Source organism: Corella eumyota, chromosome 6 (assembly GCF_963082875.1).
Source record: "Corella eumyota chromosome 6, kaCorEumy4.1, whole genome shotgun sequence".
NCBI lineage: Eukaryota > Metazoa > Chordata > Ascidiacea > Phlebobranchia > Corellidae > Corella > Corella eumyota.
The window spans coordinates 12,448,879-12,463,147 of record NC_137495.1 but is presented as its reverse complement, the minus strand read 5'-3'; the positions used below and the strand labels follow the sequence as shown (position 1 = coordinate 12,463,147).

Below are 14,269 nucleotides of genomic sequence, written 5' to 3'. Positions count from 1 at the left end.
GAAAGGTTTGCGTATTCGAGGTTAATTATAGCACTCTACAACTATATTATTAACCTTTAATCACGCCGGGAAATCGCCATTTGTAGAGTTACTAGATTATATTGTTGTAGTTATTTTGGTTGGTTATTCGGTTTAACTGTTTAATTTGGCTTGACTCCGTTTACCGACTCATTTTATTATGATTATATTTGGTTTGGTATTTTGTTTAGGTTTTAGTTATAAACGACAAGACGTTAACAGTAATACTTTTATTATAATTCGGCAAAACACTTACACTGTTTGATTAAAAGTTGTATTACAAGATCAGCTAGATTGCTAGACTGACGTTAAAGTTAAAGTACGGTTTGTAGGTCCAGTTATTGCGAGATGCGACGGTGGCCAACTATCGCTAGATTGGCCCGACGATGTAACGATGACCAACTATCGGTAGATTGGTGAAGAATGTTTAAATTGTTCCAGTTTTTATAGCACAACCGAAAGGCAATAAAAGTTCGTTCGTTGTAAAGCCGCTGGCCTTCTACGACAGGTTACGTGGCTAATTCTCGTTAAGGGCGATTTTAGAGTGCATTGTTTGAAGTTGACGCCCGTTGTAACGAGAATAATTGTTGTACGTGTCCGGTCAATGACATTAAACTAGCTTGAACTTAGAATTGATTGTAATAGGCTTATTACAATTGATTCTACAGTATAATTTAGAACTAGATTAAAAAACTATTTCCACCGTTTTAGATTTTCTGGCAAAAATTCCTCATGTAATACTGTTATAACACTGGACAAAGATTTGTCAGCGCGGAACCGAATATGACACTCCTTTAAAGTTCTATTTTGTCGTTCTACTCCATTATTGGTGTTAATTATAACATGAAGCTTTCCTTTCCTGAACAACCAAGCCCAACGCTACAAATACACATAAGTTAAATATTTGTCATTAACAAAATCCATGTTAATTTGTTATTACAACTTAAACATACTTCCTTTGTAGGTTCCCAGATATTATTAAAGTAGTTTTTGAATTTGTTGTTTTCTCTCCAAATTTCACTGCAGTGCAGGTCATGAAGGGCATTGCTAAACATTTCCTCTGTATCAGCTGAAGCAATGGATCGCAATAAATTTAACACAAGTTGCCGTTTTTCTTTATCTCCAACACCATTTTCACCTTTTTTTACCCATCTCTCCCATGCCTGTTCACGGTGAAAATCACATACAAGAACCCGGCAGCCTGTTTAAAAATATATATGAAAAAAAATAAATAAACTAACAACCAAATAAATATTTTTTTTAAACTTACGAAATAATCTTGGTATCTAACATTTTAATTATTTATAAAATATACACCTTTAAATGTAGCTTCAATTGCATTTATTTCAGCATCGCACTTATCTGTCATAAAAAAAGAAGGATTCCACTTGGGACACCATTTTTGCAAAACTTTAAGAGCCTCTTGAATATCATCAGCTGTTTCATTTGTATAATGAATGATCCAACAACCTGATAGTTAACGTTAGTCTTAACACAAAGAAAAAATAAGGGAAGAGCATATTTTGAAGTTTTGTAAGTAGCATCTAAAAGACACATCTCTTGACCATATCGTTCAAGCAGTCGTTTTTGCCATGAAAATTGGTGAACAAATAGTAGTGACTGCCTACTTTTGATAATAGGGATTTTATCCAATTCAACATCATTTTTTTCACTAGTTGGTCCCCTTCCATCTGCGACATAGGGTCGATACAAAACATTGTCATCAGTACCATATGACTTTTTCCATTCATCAATTAAAAGTTTTACATTTGTTTGATCAAATTTTGAGAGCTTTCTTTGTACAAATGCTTTATAAAAATGATTTGCTAAATCTCTTGTGGTCGGGAAAAATCGGCGATTCGTAGAAATGGGAACCTCTTTATCTTTAAATAGGTCATGCTTCACATAAAAATTAACCGCTCTTTGTAATTCTCTTACATTGCTTACACCGTCATCAACCAATTTTCCAATTTTAGCAATAATTTGTTTGTCCACCATTTGCATATATCCTGCGTCCTGTAAAAAAATTAGAAGTTATAATGCAAGAGAATGTGCCTTAAATGAAAATACAACTATTATAAATTAAACTTATTTACTAAGGGTTTATGCTATTTACAATATTATGTGGCGTTATAAATGGGTGTGCTATTAAAATTTGGAAAAACTAAGTAATATAATAATATATAAATATACATATATAATTTAAATATTTAATTTAAAAGTTTTACACAATACATTGATTAAGACAAAATAATAACCTTTCCAATAACATGTCCACTATGGTCCTCGTCTTGTGGAAACTTAATTTTGTAAACTACCATGCCAAAGTAATTCTGAAACTTTAATTTTTTCCTGATATCTACACTGGCAGCTCTTTTTTTATTTTTAGAATCAGTTTCATTAAGGGCTTGATTTGATGTTAAAAAGTGTTAATAAATAAATAAAATGGCAAATGTATAGTATGTACATACTTTAAAAACATTAAATCATAAACCCTACTTTAAACTCTTAAATTGCGATCAGAACTATTTTAAATAGTTAACTTATCTTAATTATTAATAAAACCTGATATTCTGAAAATCTGACTATTTTTGATATGGTAAGCCTAGCAGTACAGTTAAACTTTTTTGTTCCCTGAAGGCACAAGTTGCTTTTTTTTCAAAGTGATCTGCTAACTAAAAATTAAAATTACCAATCAACTCAGTAAGAAATATACAACATTACTACAGTTTGACTGATTGACTCTTCAACTATAAACTGGCACCCGATTTTGCCCAAACTTTATATTTAAGCATTACAAAATTCTGCCTGCCTTAACCTTATTAATAAACCATTGGTAGCAATTTTAAATAAAGGACAGTTGTATTAAACTCTAACCCACAAACCTGGGGAACTACATGACCATGTTGGGCACGAAGGTTTCTCGCTTTATTTCGATCTTTCGAATGTTGACACTCCCTCCGAATAGTTTCTATTCGCTTAAAAGGAATATTTTCTTCATCCCAATAAACCATATCACTCGCTAAAACACAATTTAAGTGGTTAAAACTTTAATAAGTGTGGTTAAATATTTCAATATATAACTACTAGTTGAGGTAAAATAATATTTAACAAGCCACACATCTATGATCATCCTTTTTTCGTTCTATAAACTTTGTCATCGTAAAAGTTTCAAAGCGAATAACTTCTTCAGCAGCTGCAGCAAGCGTTGAAACAAACTTGAAACAATATATATTATTGCATTGAGGGTCTTTATCAAATTAACAAAATTTATAACAGCGTACCATGCTCCTTGGCCTAGAATTCTGGTTGGCATCATTGGTGTACATTTTGCTCTTTTTCTAACAGTATAAACTGGTAAATGTTGATCACTATGATTGTACGTTCTGAAAAATATTCTTGAAAAATTGTTATATTTCTAAATAAATTTAGAAATGAATGACTTAAGGTATATACAAAAAAAGTAGCCTTGTATAGGACTTATTAATTAACTACAATATAAAAAAGCAAGACAAAATGTTTTTAACAAATTACCTGCCTTTAAAAAGAAATTAAAATATATATACCAAAAATAACTCAAGATAGCCCTGAAAATAAAGTAGCCCTGAAAAGGACTTTTTGATTTGCTAAATACAAACTAATTAAGATAAAGTCTTAATTTTAGATATTTGGGGTTTAAAATAGCTTAAACCTAAAAAAATCACATTTTGTTATACATCTCATGCTGACTTATGCTATAGTTTAAAACGCTAACAATATTTCTGCGACTAATGTCTGACTTTTTAACAGTTTGGCGCCTAAAAAATTTTGTAACGAAATAATCGACATTATCACAAAACAGTTACCATTGTGACGCAACAGTTACTATTGTTCGACATTTCAGAGTGATGTTATAATTTCTACCCGTTAAAAGCTTAGTAACCTTGTTGAAATTTTTTTCAACTTTTATTTTATTTTTTCCACGTGCAGTTAATCGAAGTATTAAAAACTTGTTTTATAAAGTATAGTCGGTGCAATTTCTATTTAAAAATAAAATTTTAGAGTTATAAAGAAGAGGTGTGACTGTTTTATAATACCACTTACTAAGGTTTGCTAAGCATTAATTTTTAAGAAGCTTTATTAGCGTCGCCCGCCAAGTTTATTTTTATTATTATTATTTTAGTTTTTCGCACATTGATAAAAGTAAATAATAAATACGATATACAATTAAAATTACAACAATGCGACTGGAAAAAATGACAAAATCAATTTAATGATTTAAAACATGCCAAAAGTAATAATGTTTATACAAAGATTTTAAGTATGTTATGTATGGCATGGTTACCAAACCCAAGATACGGATTTATAAATGCGGAAAGGGCGGAATTTTTATAACCTTACACTAATTTACCTTAGTACATTCCTTCCTTTTCGCATTTAGTTTAGTACTACTTGTTTTAATTGGTAGGCAGGACAATACTTAAACACGGGATGTGGGATAGTGCGGGACCGCATGTAAACGGGGTAGTACTAAAATACGGGATGCGGGAAGTTGCGGGTGCAGGAAATACCGAGACCGTATGTTAACGTTAACAAAAAATGCTGAATGCGGTAAAGGACGGACTTTTTCTTCCCTTGTGCTTTATATTCAATTTCGCATCATTTCTTGACCTTTAAAGTTAATCCCGCATCACCCCTTAGCCCTTTAGATAAAAACAGCAATCATCCCGCAGAAAAGTACAAAAATTCCGTTCCGTCCCGCATTCCGCGAATTTTCGTTAACGTTTACATACGGTCCCGCACTATCCCGCGTCCCGTACTTTAGTATTGTCCATTAGCGTCGCCAGCCAAGTTTATAAATGCGGAAAGGGCGGAATTTTATAACCTTAGTTACCCTAATCTTTTCTTGTACATTCCTCCCTTTTCACATTTATTTTAGTACTACTACTTGTTTTAATTGGTAGGCGGGACAATACTTAAATACGGGACAGTGCGGGACCGTATGTAAACGTTTACAAAAATTCGCGGAATGTGGGACTGAACGACATTTTTTTTACTTTTCTGCGGGAAAATTGATGTAATTATTTAAAGGGCTTAAGGGTGATGTGAGATTGACTTTAAAAGTCAAGGGATAATGCGAAATCAAATATAAAGCACAAGGGAAGATTAGGGGAGGGTATAAAAACTCTGTCCTTTTCCGCATTTAGCGATTTTTTGTTAACATTTACATACAGCCTAGGTATTTCCCGCACCTTGCAACTTCCCGCATCCCGTATTTTAGTAATACCCTACTTAAGTACGGGATGCGGGACAATGCGAGACCGTATGTAAACGTTAACAAAAATTCTCGGAATGCGGGACGGAACGGAATTTTTGTACTTTACTGCGGGATGAATACTGTATTTATTTAAAGGGCTAAAGGATAATGCAGAATTAACTTTAAAGACCAAGGGATAATGCGAAATCGAATATAAAGCACAGGGGAAGATTAGGAAAAGGTATAAAAAGTCCGTCCTTTTCCGCATTTAGCGATTTTTTGTTAACATTTACATACAGCCTCGGTATTTCCCGCACCTTGCAACTTCCCGCATCCCGTATTTTAGTAATACCCTACTTAAGTACGGGATGCGGGACAATGCGAGACCGTATGTAAACGTTAACAAAAATTCTCGGAATGCGGGACGGAACGGAATCTTTGTACTTTACTGCGGAATGAATACTGTATTTATTTAAAGGGCTAAAGGATAATGCAGAATTAACTTTAAAGACCAAGGGATAATGCGAAATCGAATATAAAGCACAGGGGAAGATTAGGAAAAGGTATAAAAAGTCCGTCCTTTTCCGCATTCAGCGATATTTTGTTAACATTTACATACAGCGTCGGTATTTCCCGCACCTCGCAACTTCCCGCATTTCAGTAATATCCTACTTAAGTACGGGATGCGGGACAGTGCGGGACCGTATGTAAACATTAACAAAAAAGTGCGGAATGCGAGACGGAATGGAATTTTTGTACTTTTCTGTGGAAAAATGTCTGTATTTGTTTAAAGGGCTTAAAGGTGATGTGGGATTGACTTTAAAGGTCAAGAAATGATGCAAAATTGAATATAAAGGCACAAGGGAAGATTAGGGAAGGGTATAAAAATCCCGTCTTTTTTCGCAATCAGCGTCTTTTTGTTAACGTTTACATACAGCGTCGGTATTTCTCGCACCCCGCAACTCCCTGCATCCCGTATTTTAGTACTACCCGGTTGGTGACACTAATAGAGATCCATTTTAGTATTATCCAAGTTTTGCTATGTTAAGGCAGTGTATTTGATCTCCCTACATCGAGGATAAACAAATATTTTTAATATTCACTTAAACTATAAAAAATATAAATTTATGTGAAATTAATTTTCAGGATCAAAAATTAAATTTAAAAATGGATTACAATCGAGATCCGTGTCCTTGGAGGATTTTGGATGATTGCGGAGGAGCTTACTGCCTCGGATTTATAGGAGGAGGACTCTTCTCTCTTGTTGGAGGAGCCAGGAATGCTCCAAAGGGAATTTCAAATCGGTTTCTCGGAGCGATGGCGAATGCAAGGTAAATGTTTAAATTTTTCGTATTTAAATTTTAAATTATTTATGGGCATAGACTAAGGATAGGCTGAAATCCAAATTACTTGGATTTGACGAGCCCGAGTATTTTGTTGCGATACTCGGCCGAGTACTCGGTTATGACGTCATTTAAACGTATATAACTGTTCACGAGAATCTTTCCCGCATAATTTTAAACAGCAAAATTTGCCAAAAAACCTGTATTCATGGATTATAAAGTGTTTAACGTTGGCTGATAGCAATATCATTTTAAGGTCAAACGAAAAGTAAAAGTCTTAAATTTATTATGCGTAAAATTTTACTAAGTAAAAGTGAATTTGTTGAGCAATCGTTGCTTAAATAACGTAATATAATTGAGAGTAGATTATAATTTATTAGAAAAACACAAACATCATGTTTTTTATGTTTAGTAAATTGTGCACGATCTTAAATGACAAATTATTACTCTGTGTCCGAGTACTAAAAAATGCTTGACGAGTACGAGTATTAAAATATTCCCAATACTTGGGCCGAGTACTCGCCCTCGGAGTACTCGGATTCGATTGTCCCATCCCTAGTATAGACGACCTGTCTGAAAAGTAGGTCAGCGTGCACGCACGAGGTTTTTTTCGGTGAAAAAAAATGCACGCCTAAAATTATTGTTTTGCACACCTGGTTTCTAAAAAAATTTGCGCTTGCGCACTACTGGCACCTTGTGGTAGCATATTTAAGTTAAATTTGTTTAAAACACGAAAAATAAATCATGTGTGCACACAGATGTCAGTCTGAAGAGTAGGGCAGTTTTCGACGAGATCTTGTGTGTGCAAGCAAGCGTAAAAAATGGCGTGACTGCGTGTGCACGCCTACACAAATTTTCAGTTTACGTGAGCACTCGTGATTTATATTTGCTTGATTAACTTAAATTTTGCTTAAAAATGTTACCACAAGGTGTCAGTATTGCGCGTTAGCAAATTTTTTAAAAACCCGGCGTGCAAAACGCCAATTTCAGGCTGGCATTTTTTTTACCGAAAAAAAACTCGTGCGCGCTCGCTGCCCCACTTTCTAGACAGGCACGTAACCGAAAATCGTGGTATGCATGCATGTGTGGTGCATGCACAAGATCTCGTGAAAACTGCTCTGCTTTCTAACACCGTTAACCGATAAAATAACTTTATTAAATGAAAATTAGTAACACAACACATTAACTTCGTTATCATTGATAAGTGAATTTGTACAAAATGTAACAAAAGTTATCGTAAATGATAATTAGTTACACAACCGTTACTGTTAAAATTTAATTAAAACAAACAAAAAATACCATTTTTTTTACAAAAACAAAAGTGAATATTTTAGTTGATATTTTGGCTAAATAAACATAAGTTTAAATTTTTTTTAAAACTTGCATAATGCCTAGATAACAGCGACCAGATAGTGATTATAAACTCGGTTATTTATAAAAAAAAAATGGTGACATTAAACATAAATATATATACCAATATTACTATAGTTTACCTGTAACAAAATTAAGTTAACGAACTTATTTTAACGAAAGTTAACAGGACCGATAACCATTTTTAAAGTTAACTTGGAAGTTAAATTTTAACGTAAAATTAAACTTCGTTATTTAACGATTAACGATTTGGTGCCAACCTTTGTTCATAGACTTATATTTGGGTTAAACTTTTTGTTAAAGTCATATAGTGACGATATTTTTACTCAAAAATTGATAAAGTTTGTCTCACTGAACACAAAAATGGTTTTAACTTTAAATAATTTAACTTACTTTTTAAGCTATATATACAACTTTAAAAAAATAAATTTAATTAAAAAAGAAAAGGGAAGCCCACTTTATCGCTAAATGTAAACAAGCGAAGACTGTCTGCATTTATATTAACTTTTTCTGGCGATCTTTGGATTTAAGTTTTAAAAATACCAGCTACATTTTTGTGCGCCAGCCTTTTTCGATTTTTAAGTTTCTCGCAAAGTACTCTTGTATACAATCACTACGCTACTTAGTACTTACTACGTCACACAAAAAATATGGTAACCTGGTTTTTGATGTTTATTATTTTCCAGTATTTTTGAAATTTAAATTGTAAGTACCACAGACATTTTTTAAAGGTTCTAAAGCCATTTTGTGATTCATTGTCAACCATACTAACATGCTATATACATCACTAATAAATATGCAAAACTATCCAATATAGCTGTTTAAAATTTTTTTTAAATTATTATCTATCCTTGACTTCACGAAAGATTGAAAGATCGTGAAGTCAACCCTTAAAACTACATTTGTTTTTTTAAATCGATTTTTTAAAACCAACTAATTTTAAATTTAACTTTTTTAAATAAATCATATTTTTTTTAGAATAAAAGCTCCCAGAACAGCGGGGAGTTTTGGGGTTTGGGGCTTGACTTTTTCACTCTGTGATTGTAGTTTAGTTGCTTTAAGAAAAAAGGAGGACCCATGGAATTCTATTTTAAGTGGAGCTGGTACTGGGTTTATTCTTGCCATTAGACAAGGTTCCTAAAAACGATTTTTTAAAACTTTTAAAATTATCAAATTATATATTCTTGAATTTTTTAATCCCCGATATGGGTAGGTCAACCATACGACCTAAACATAGAGTAACATTTGTTACCCCGACCCAGTCTCGAGTTGTCTTTAGCAGTTTAGGATATTATATATTATAATTGCCCGACATTATGCTGCTGATTAAGTATTGGCTCAGCAGGAGTTTTTACCTTTTATAGCACCTTACTTAAGGGCGCTACAGCTTGGGAGCAGTGGGGATTGAACCCAGGACCACATGTAGTAAAACAAATTGTCCTACCACTACATAGGGTGGGCATTAATCGTTAAATAACGAAGTAAAATTTTAACTTTTAAGGTAACTTTAAAAATGGTTATCGGACCTGTTAACTTTCGTTAAAATAAGTTCGTTAACCCATTTTGTTTGTTTTAATTAAATTTTTAACTTTACTGTTTATCGATAACTTTCGTTACATTCCGTCCAATTTAACTTATCAACGTTAACGAAGGTAAAGTATTGCGTAACTAATTATCATTTAATGAAGTTACTTTTTTAGTTCTTCGTTATTTACCAGCGGCGTGATGTAGAGGTAGAAACATTTGCTACACCACCATGAGGTCGTCAGTTTAATTCCCGCTGCTCTCATGATGTAGCGCCCCTGAGTAAGGTGCTGTAAGCGGTATAAACTCCTGCTGAGCCAGCATTTAATCAGAAGCTTAATTATCGTGCAATTATAATCTATAATATCCCAAACCACTACAGGCAACTCGAGACTGGGTCGGGGTTACTGATATTACTCTATGTTTAGTTCGTGCATTCGACCAACCCATATCGAGAATAAAGATATATACTAAAAAAAAATTTGTTAATTTTAGGAATGGCTCCAGCAGTTGGCTCTGCAGCAATAGGAGGCGTGTTATTAGCTCTTATCGAAGGTGTTGGTATTTTTTTGAATCGATTCCAAGCCGATATGTATAAACCTCAGGCCCCACAATTAGAAGATCAAAATAATTTAAATGGAATTCAGAATATACAATAAACTGTTTTTTTTGTTCTTTTTTCTTTTAAACAATTAACATTTTTTGCGAACTTTTTAATAAATATTTCTTTTCAATCTGTGTGGATTGTTTTATTTTGTTCATTTTTCGTGAATTTTTAGCAAAAAAATTAATTTTTAGAATATTCTTTCCAAATAAGCTTCTGAAAATTAAAATTTTAGGCGATGTTGTCAGAAAAAGAGTCATAGGTTTTCGGTCATATGTCAGTAATTTAAATTCAATAAATCAATTTTTTTATTAGCCCATGTGTAAACAATGCTGTTATTTTTATTAAAGTAAAAATGTTTTATAAAAATCTTAAAATAAAGTATTTGCAAAAATTTGGGATTATGTTTATCTTATCTTGTATTTTTTATCCTTGATGTGGAAAAGTCGACTTCATGACCTAAACATAAGGGTAACGTTTGTTACCCTGACCCAGTCTCAAGTTGCCTTTGGTAGTTTGGAATATTAAAGATTATAATTGCCCAACAATTATGCTGCTGACTATGTGCTGGCTCAGCAAGAGTTTATAGCGCCTTACCTAAGGGCGCTACAGCATGAGAGCAGTAGGTCTTCAACCGGCAGCGTGGTGTAGTGATCAGAACACTCTCCTACCGTACACAAGGTCCTTGGTTTGATCCCTAGTGATCTCATACTGTCACTATGATTGATATGAACTCCTACTGAGCCAGCACTTAATCAGCAGCATAATTATCGGGCAAATATAATTAATAATATTCCAAACTGCCACAAGCAACTCGAGACTGGGTCAGAGTAACTGATGTTACTCTATGTTTAGATCACGCATTCGACCTTCCCACATCGAGGATAAAGATATATACAATAAAAAAAACAGGGCCTCATTTAGTAATGCAAAGTTTGCCTATTTTTTAATTTAGTTTAAATATTAATAAATTGTCGCTCAAAAAAAAAAACGAAAAATTTATATCAATTTAAAATTTATTTAATGCTATTTAAATCAAAATTACGAACAAAAGTTTTTTTTATATTTGCATCGCTCTATACATTGTAAAAAGTTGAAAAAAAATTAAAAAAACTTTCTGCAACAATTGATAATTACAATTTTCATAATTTGCTAATTTGTTTTTTTGCAAAAATATGGAAGAGAAAAGATATTTTTAAAATTATTTTCTCACATATAAATAATATGCTGCTGCAGCTACGCCAACTAACATGCTTGCAAAAAGTAATTTTTTGTTGAATGACCAGCCTTTTGGTTTTGTTTTTTCGGTGTATTCGGCCTATAAATTAAATTTTTTAACCATTTAAAAAACATTATATACATAATTTTTAAATATTTATTTATCCCTGATGTGGGAAGGTCGACTTCACGACCTAAACATAGAGTAACATCAGTTACCCTGACCCAGTTTTGAGTTAACTTTGGCAGTTTGGAATATTATAAAAATTATAATTGTCAGATAATTAAGCTGCTGATTAAGTGCTGACTCAGCAGAAGTTTATACCGTTTATTGGCCTTACTCAAAGGCGTTACAGCATAACGACAATGGTAAAAACACTTGCTACAACACACATGAGGTCGTGGGTTTAAACCCCACTGATATCATGCTGTAGCGCCCTTGAGTAAGGCGCTATAATTGATATAAACTCGCCAGCACTTAATCAGCAGTTTAATTATCGGGCAATTATAATCAACAATATCCCGAAATGCCTTGGGCAACTCGGGACTGGGTTAGGGTAACTAATGTTACTCTATGTTTAGATCGCACATTCGACTTTTCCACATCGAGGATAAAGATATACACAAAAAATACATATATATATAGATGGTTATTGAAAATATGATTCTTTATATACATGAAGTAAACCAGAATTTTCCAAATTTTTAAGAAATTCTTAAAACATACCACAAGGAATTTTTCTGCTCCGTGCCAAACTTTAAGATTTACAATTTCTCCGGCGTTCAGAAAATAATCAACAGCAACAGTGTGAGTTACATCAAGCAAGTTGTTGTCATTTATCTGCAACAAATTATTTAACAAATTAAATTACTAAAAATGCAAAGTAAGATTATATTAACAGGGAACGAAATAACGGGTCGCTATTCGCTAAAAGCGAATCGTTTTTTAAAATTAGCGAATCGTTTTTCACAAATATATTAGAATTAGCGAAGCAACCTAAAAAGTTCAACCGACATTAAAACTTTCGTGTTTATTTGTGTATTTTTTTCAATTTATTTTTACCGGTTCCACACATTTATAATTACATCAATATAATTCTCCGTAAATGTAGGTTACTACAGGGCATTTAAGAACAAAAACTTTTCAAGATCTCACAATGCGTATTTTTCACTCTTTTTTGTTAAGTTGGTAGTTGCGCAATTTTTTATATACATAACAGTCTTGTTTTTTGTGCGAAAAATAACTAACAATGTTAAACAATACGTTACATTTTAAAAATGTCATGCAACGCGTCAAGTGTTATTAAAAAACAAAGATCATGACTTGGACCTAACCAACTATTGCTCTAAAAATGCGACCTCCTTTTTAGCGAATCGTTTTTTAACCATTAATTCCCTGATTAAGTTTATAAATTTTAAAACATTTTGAACCGTAAGAGAAACAGGTAGGCAGAGTGGTGTAGTGGTAAGAACACTTGGCTTTACTACATGAGGTCCTGGGTTCAATCCCCACTGCTCTTATGCTGTAGTGTCCTTGAGTAAGGTGCTATAAACGGTATAAACTCCTGCTGGGCCAGCACAAATCTATAATATTTCAAACTGCCAGAAACAACTCGAGACTAGGTCATGGTAACAAATGTTACTCTATGTTTAGGTTGTATAGTTAACCTTCCCACATTGAGGATAAACAAAAACAAAATCAAATATAAATTTTGCAAAACAGAAGAAATAAAAATATTTTAGCGTTACAAAATTTTAAATAAAAACCTCGATAATTTTGTCTCCTTCTTTTAACCTTTTATCCTCAGCTGCAGCCCCGTTATCTCGGATCTTCGTCACAAATATTCCAACATCATTGGGAAGATGAGGTTGATCGTTCCCTCCACGAATATTGAAACCAAGTCCTAAAAAATAAATTTTATTTTTAATTAAACCATATTTTATTTTTATTTATCATCGATGAAGAAGGGACGACTTAACACATAAACAAAGAGTAACATTTTTTTTAAATTTTTTTTTGTATATCTTTATCCTCGATGTGGGAAAGTCGAATGCGTGAATTAAACATAGAGTAACAAAAGACTCCGACCCAGTCTTGAGTTGCTTGTGGCAGTTTGGGATATTATAAAGACTATAATTGCCCGGTAATTATGCTGCTAATTAAGTGCTGGCTCAGCAGGAGTTTATACCGTTTATAACACCTTACTCAAGGACGCTACAGCATGAGAGCAATGGGGATTGAACCCACGACCACGAGAGCAATGGGGATTGAACCCATGAAGTTCTAACCATTATACTATGCTGCCATAACTTTGAGTTATACAAAACAGTAACCGCAGCGCGAATTAAACCAACGACCTACAGTTTTACAAAAAGAAATAATTTAGGAATACAAATTTTACCGTTTGGTCCTCTGTTTAAGATAATTTCAACTGGCTCCGGCCTCTCCGACATTTTAAATAATTATTTACAAAATTTTAATACCCTAAAATGTCTGAAATTATTTAAAGATTATTGGAACAAATTTACGATTTTTTTGCAAGTTTCCAAGATTTTCCGCGTTGGTGTTAAAAAAATTATATTTATATAAAAAATTAAATCGAAAACACAAAATTATCGAAAGAAAGGAAACGGAAAAATTGAACTTTTTTAAATTTATTTATCCTCAATGTGGAAAAGAACAATTAAGTTTACATCTGTATTTGACCACTTTCTAATATTTTGGTATCATGTCGTTGTTGGGTACGTTGTTCTCCACAAAATATCAAAAATAAATTGTAGCGACATGATAGGTAAGTTGTCAAAACCCTCGATTTGTGACGTCACTTATATAGCGTATATTACGAAAATACAAAGTTTACACCTGTATTTGACCACTTTCTAAAATTTTGTTCATTTTTTTAAAGATATGTCGTAATTAAGTGCGTTGTTCTTTACAAAATATTAAAAATAAAT

At 32.8% G+C, this 14,269-nt stretch overlaps 2 protein-coding genes across 2 annotated transcripts; one reads left to right on the top strand and one right to left on the bottom strand.

The window, feature by feature from the left end:
• Positions 1–3,977: 3,977 nt before the first annotated feature.
• Positions 3,978–10,230, top strand: LOC145754678 (mitochondrial import inner membrane translocase subunit Tim17-B-like). The gene is made up of 4 exons (XM_082570779.1): positions 3,978–4,105; positions 6,401–6,585; positions 8,947–9,101; positions 9,988–10,230. Exons 2-4 carry the CDS (start codon positions 6,422–6,424, stop codon positions 10,149–10,151), a joined length of 483 nt encoding a protein of 160 aa, XP_082426905.1. The 5' UTR covers positions 3,978–4,105; positions 6,401–6,421; the 3' UTR covers positions 10,152–10,230.
• Positions 10,231–11,077: 847 nt separating this feature from the next.
• On the bottom strand, positions 11,078–13,866 carry LOC145755220 (synaptojanin-2-binding protein-like). The gene is made up of 4 exons (XM_082571449.1): positions 13,717–13,866; positions 13,082–13,218; positions 12,042–12,155; positions 11,078–11,414 (listed from the first exon to the last, which is right to left on the bottom strand). The coding sequence occupies exons 1-4, from the start codon at positions 13,766–13,768 to the stop codon at positions 11,298–11,300; spliced, it is 420 nt and encodes a 139-aa protein (XP_082427575.1). The 5' UTR covers positions 13,769–13,866; the 3' UTR covers positions 11,078–11,297.
• Between the last annotated feature and the right edge of the window lie 403 nt (positions 13,867–14,269).

Excerpts from the sequence above, each read along its gene's own strand:
- LOC145754678 (XM_082570779.1), top strand. The coding sequence starts at position 6,422 with ATGGATTACAATCGAGATCCGTGTCCTTGGAGGATTTTGGATGATTGC. Across the intron at positions 6,586-8,946 it reads GGAGCGATGGCGAATGCAAG|AATAAAAGCTCCCAGAACAG; the intron begins GTAAATGTTTAA and ends TATTTTTTTTAG. Across the intron at positions 9,102-9,987 it reads TATTCTTGCCATTAGACAAG|GAATGGCTCCAGCAGTTGGC; the intron begins GTTCCTAAAAAC and ends TGTTAATTTTAG.
- LOC145755220 (XM_082571449.1), bottom strand. The coding sequence starts at position 13,768 with ATGTCGGAGAGGCCGGAGCCAGTTGAAATTATCTTAAACAGAGGACCA. Across the intron at positions 13,219-13,716 it reads CTTAAACAGAGGACCAAACG|GACTTGGTTTCAATATTCGT; the intron begins GTAAAATTTGTA and ends TTTATTTTTTAG. Across the intron at positions 12,156-13,081 it reads AAGGAGACAAAATTATCGAG|ATAAATGACAACAACTTGCT; the intron begins GTTTTTATTTAA and ends AATTTGTTGCAG.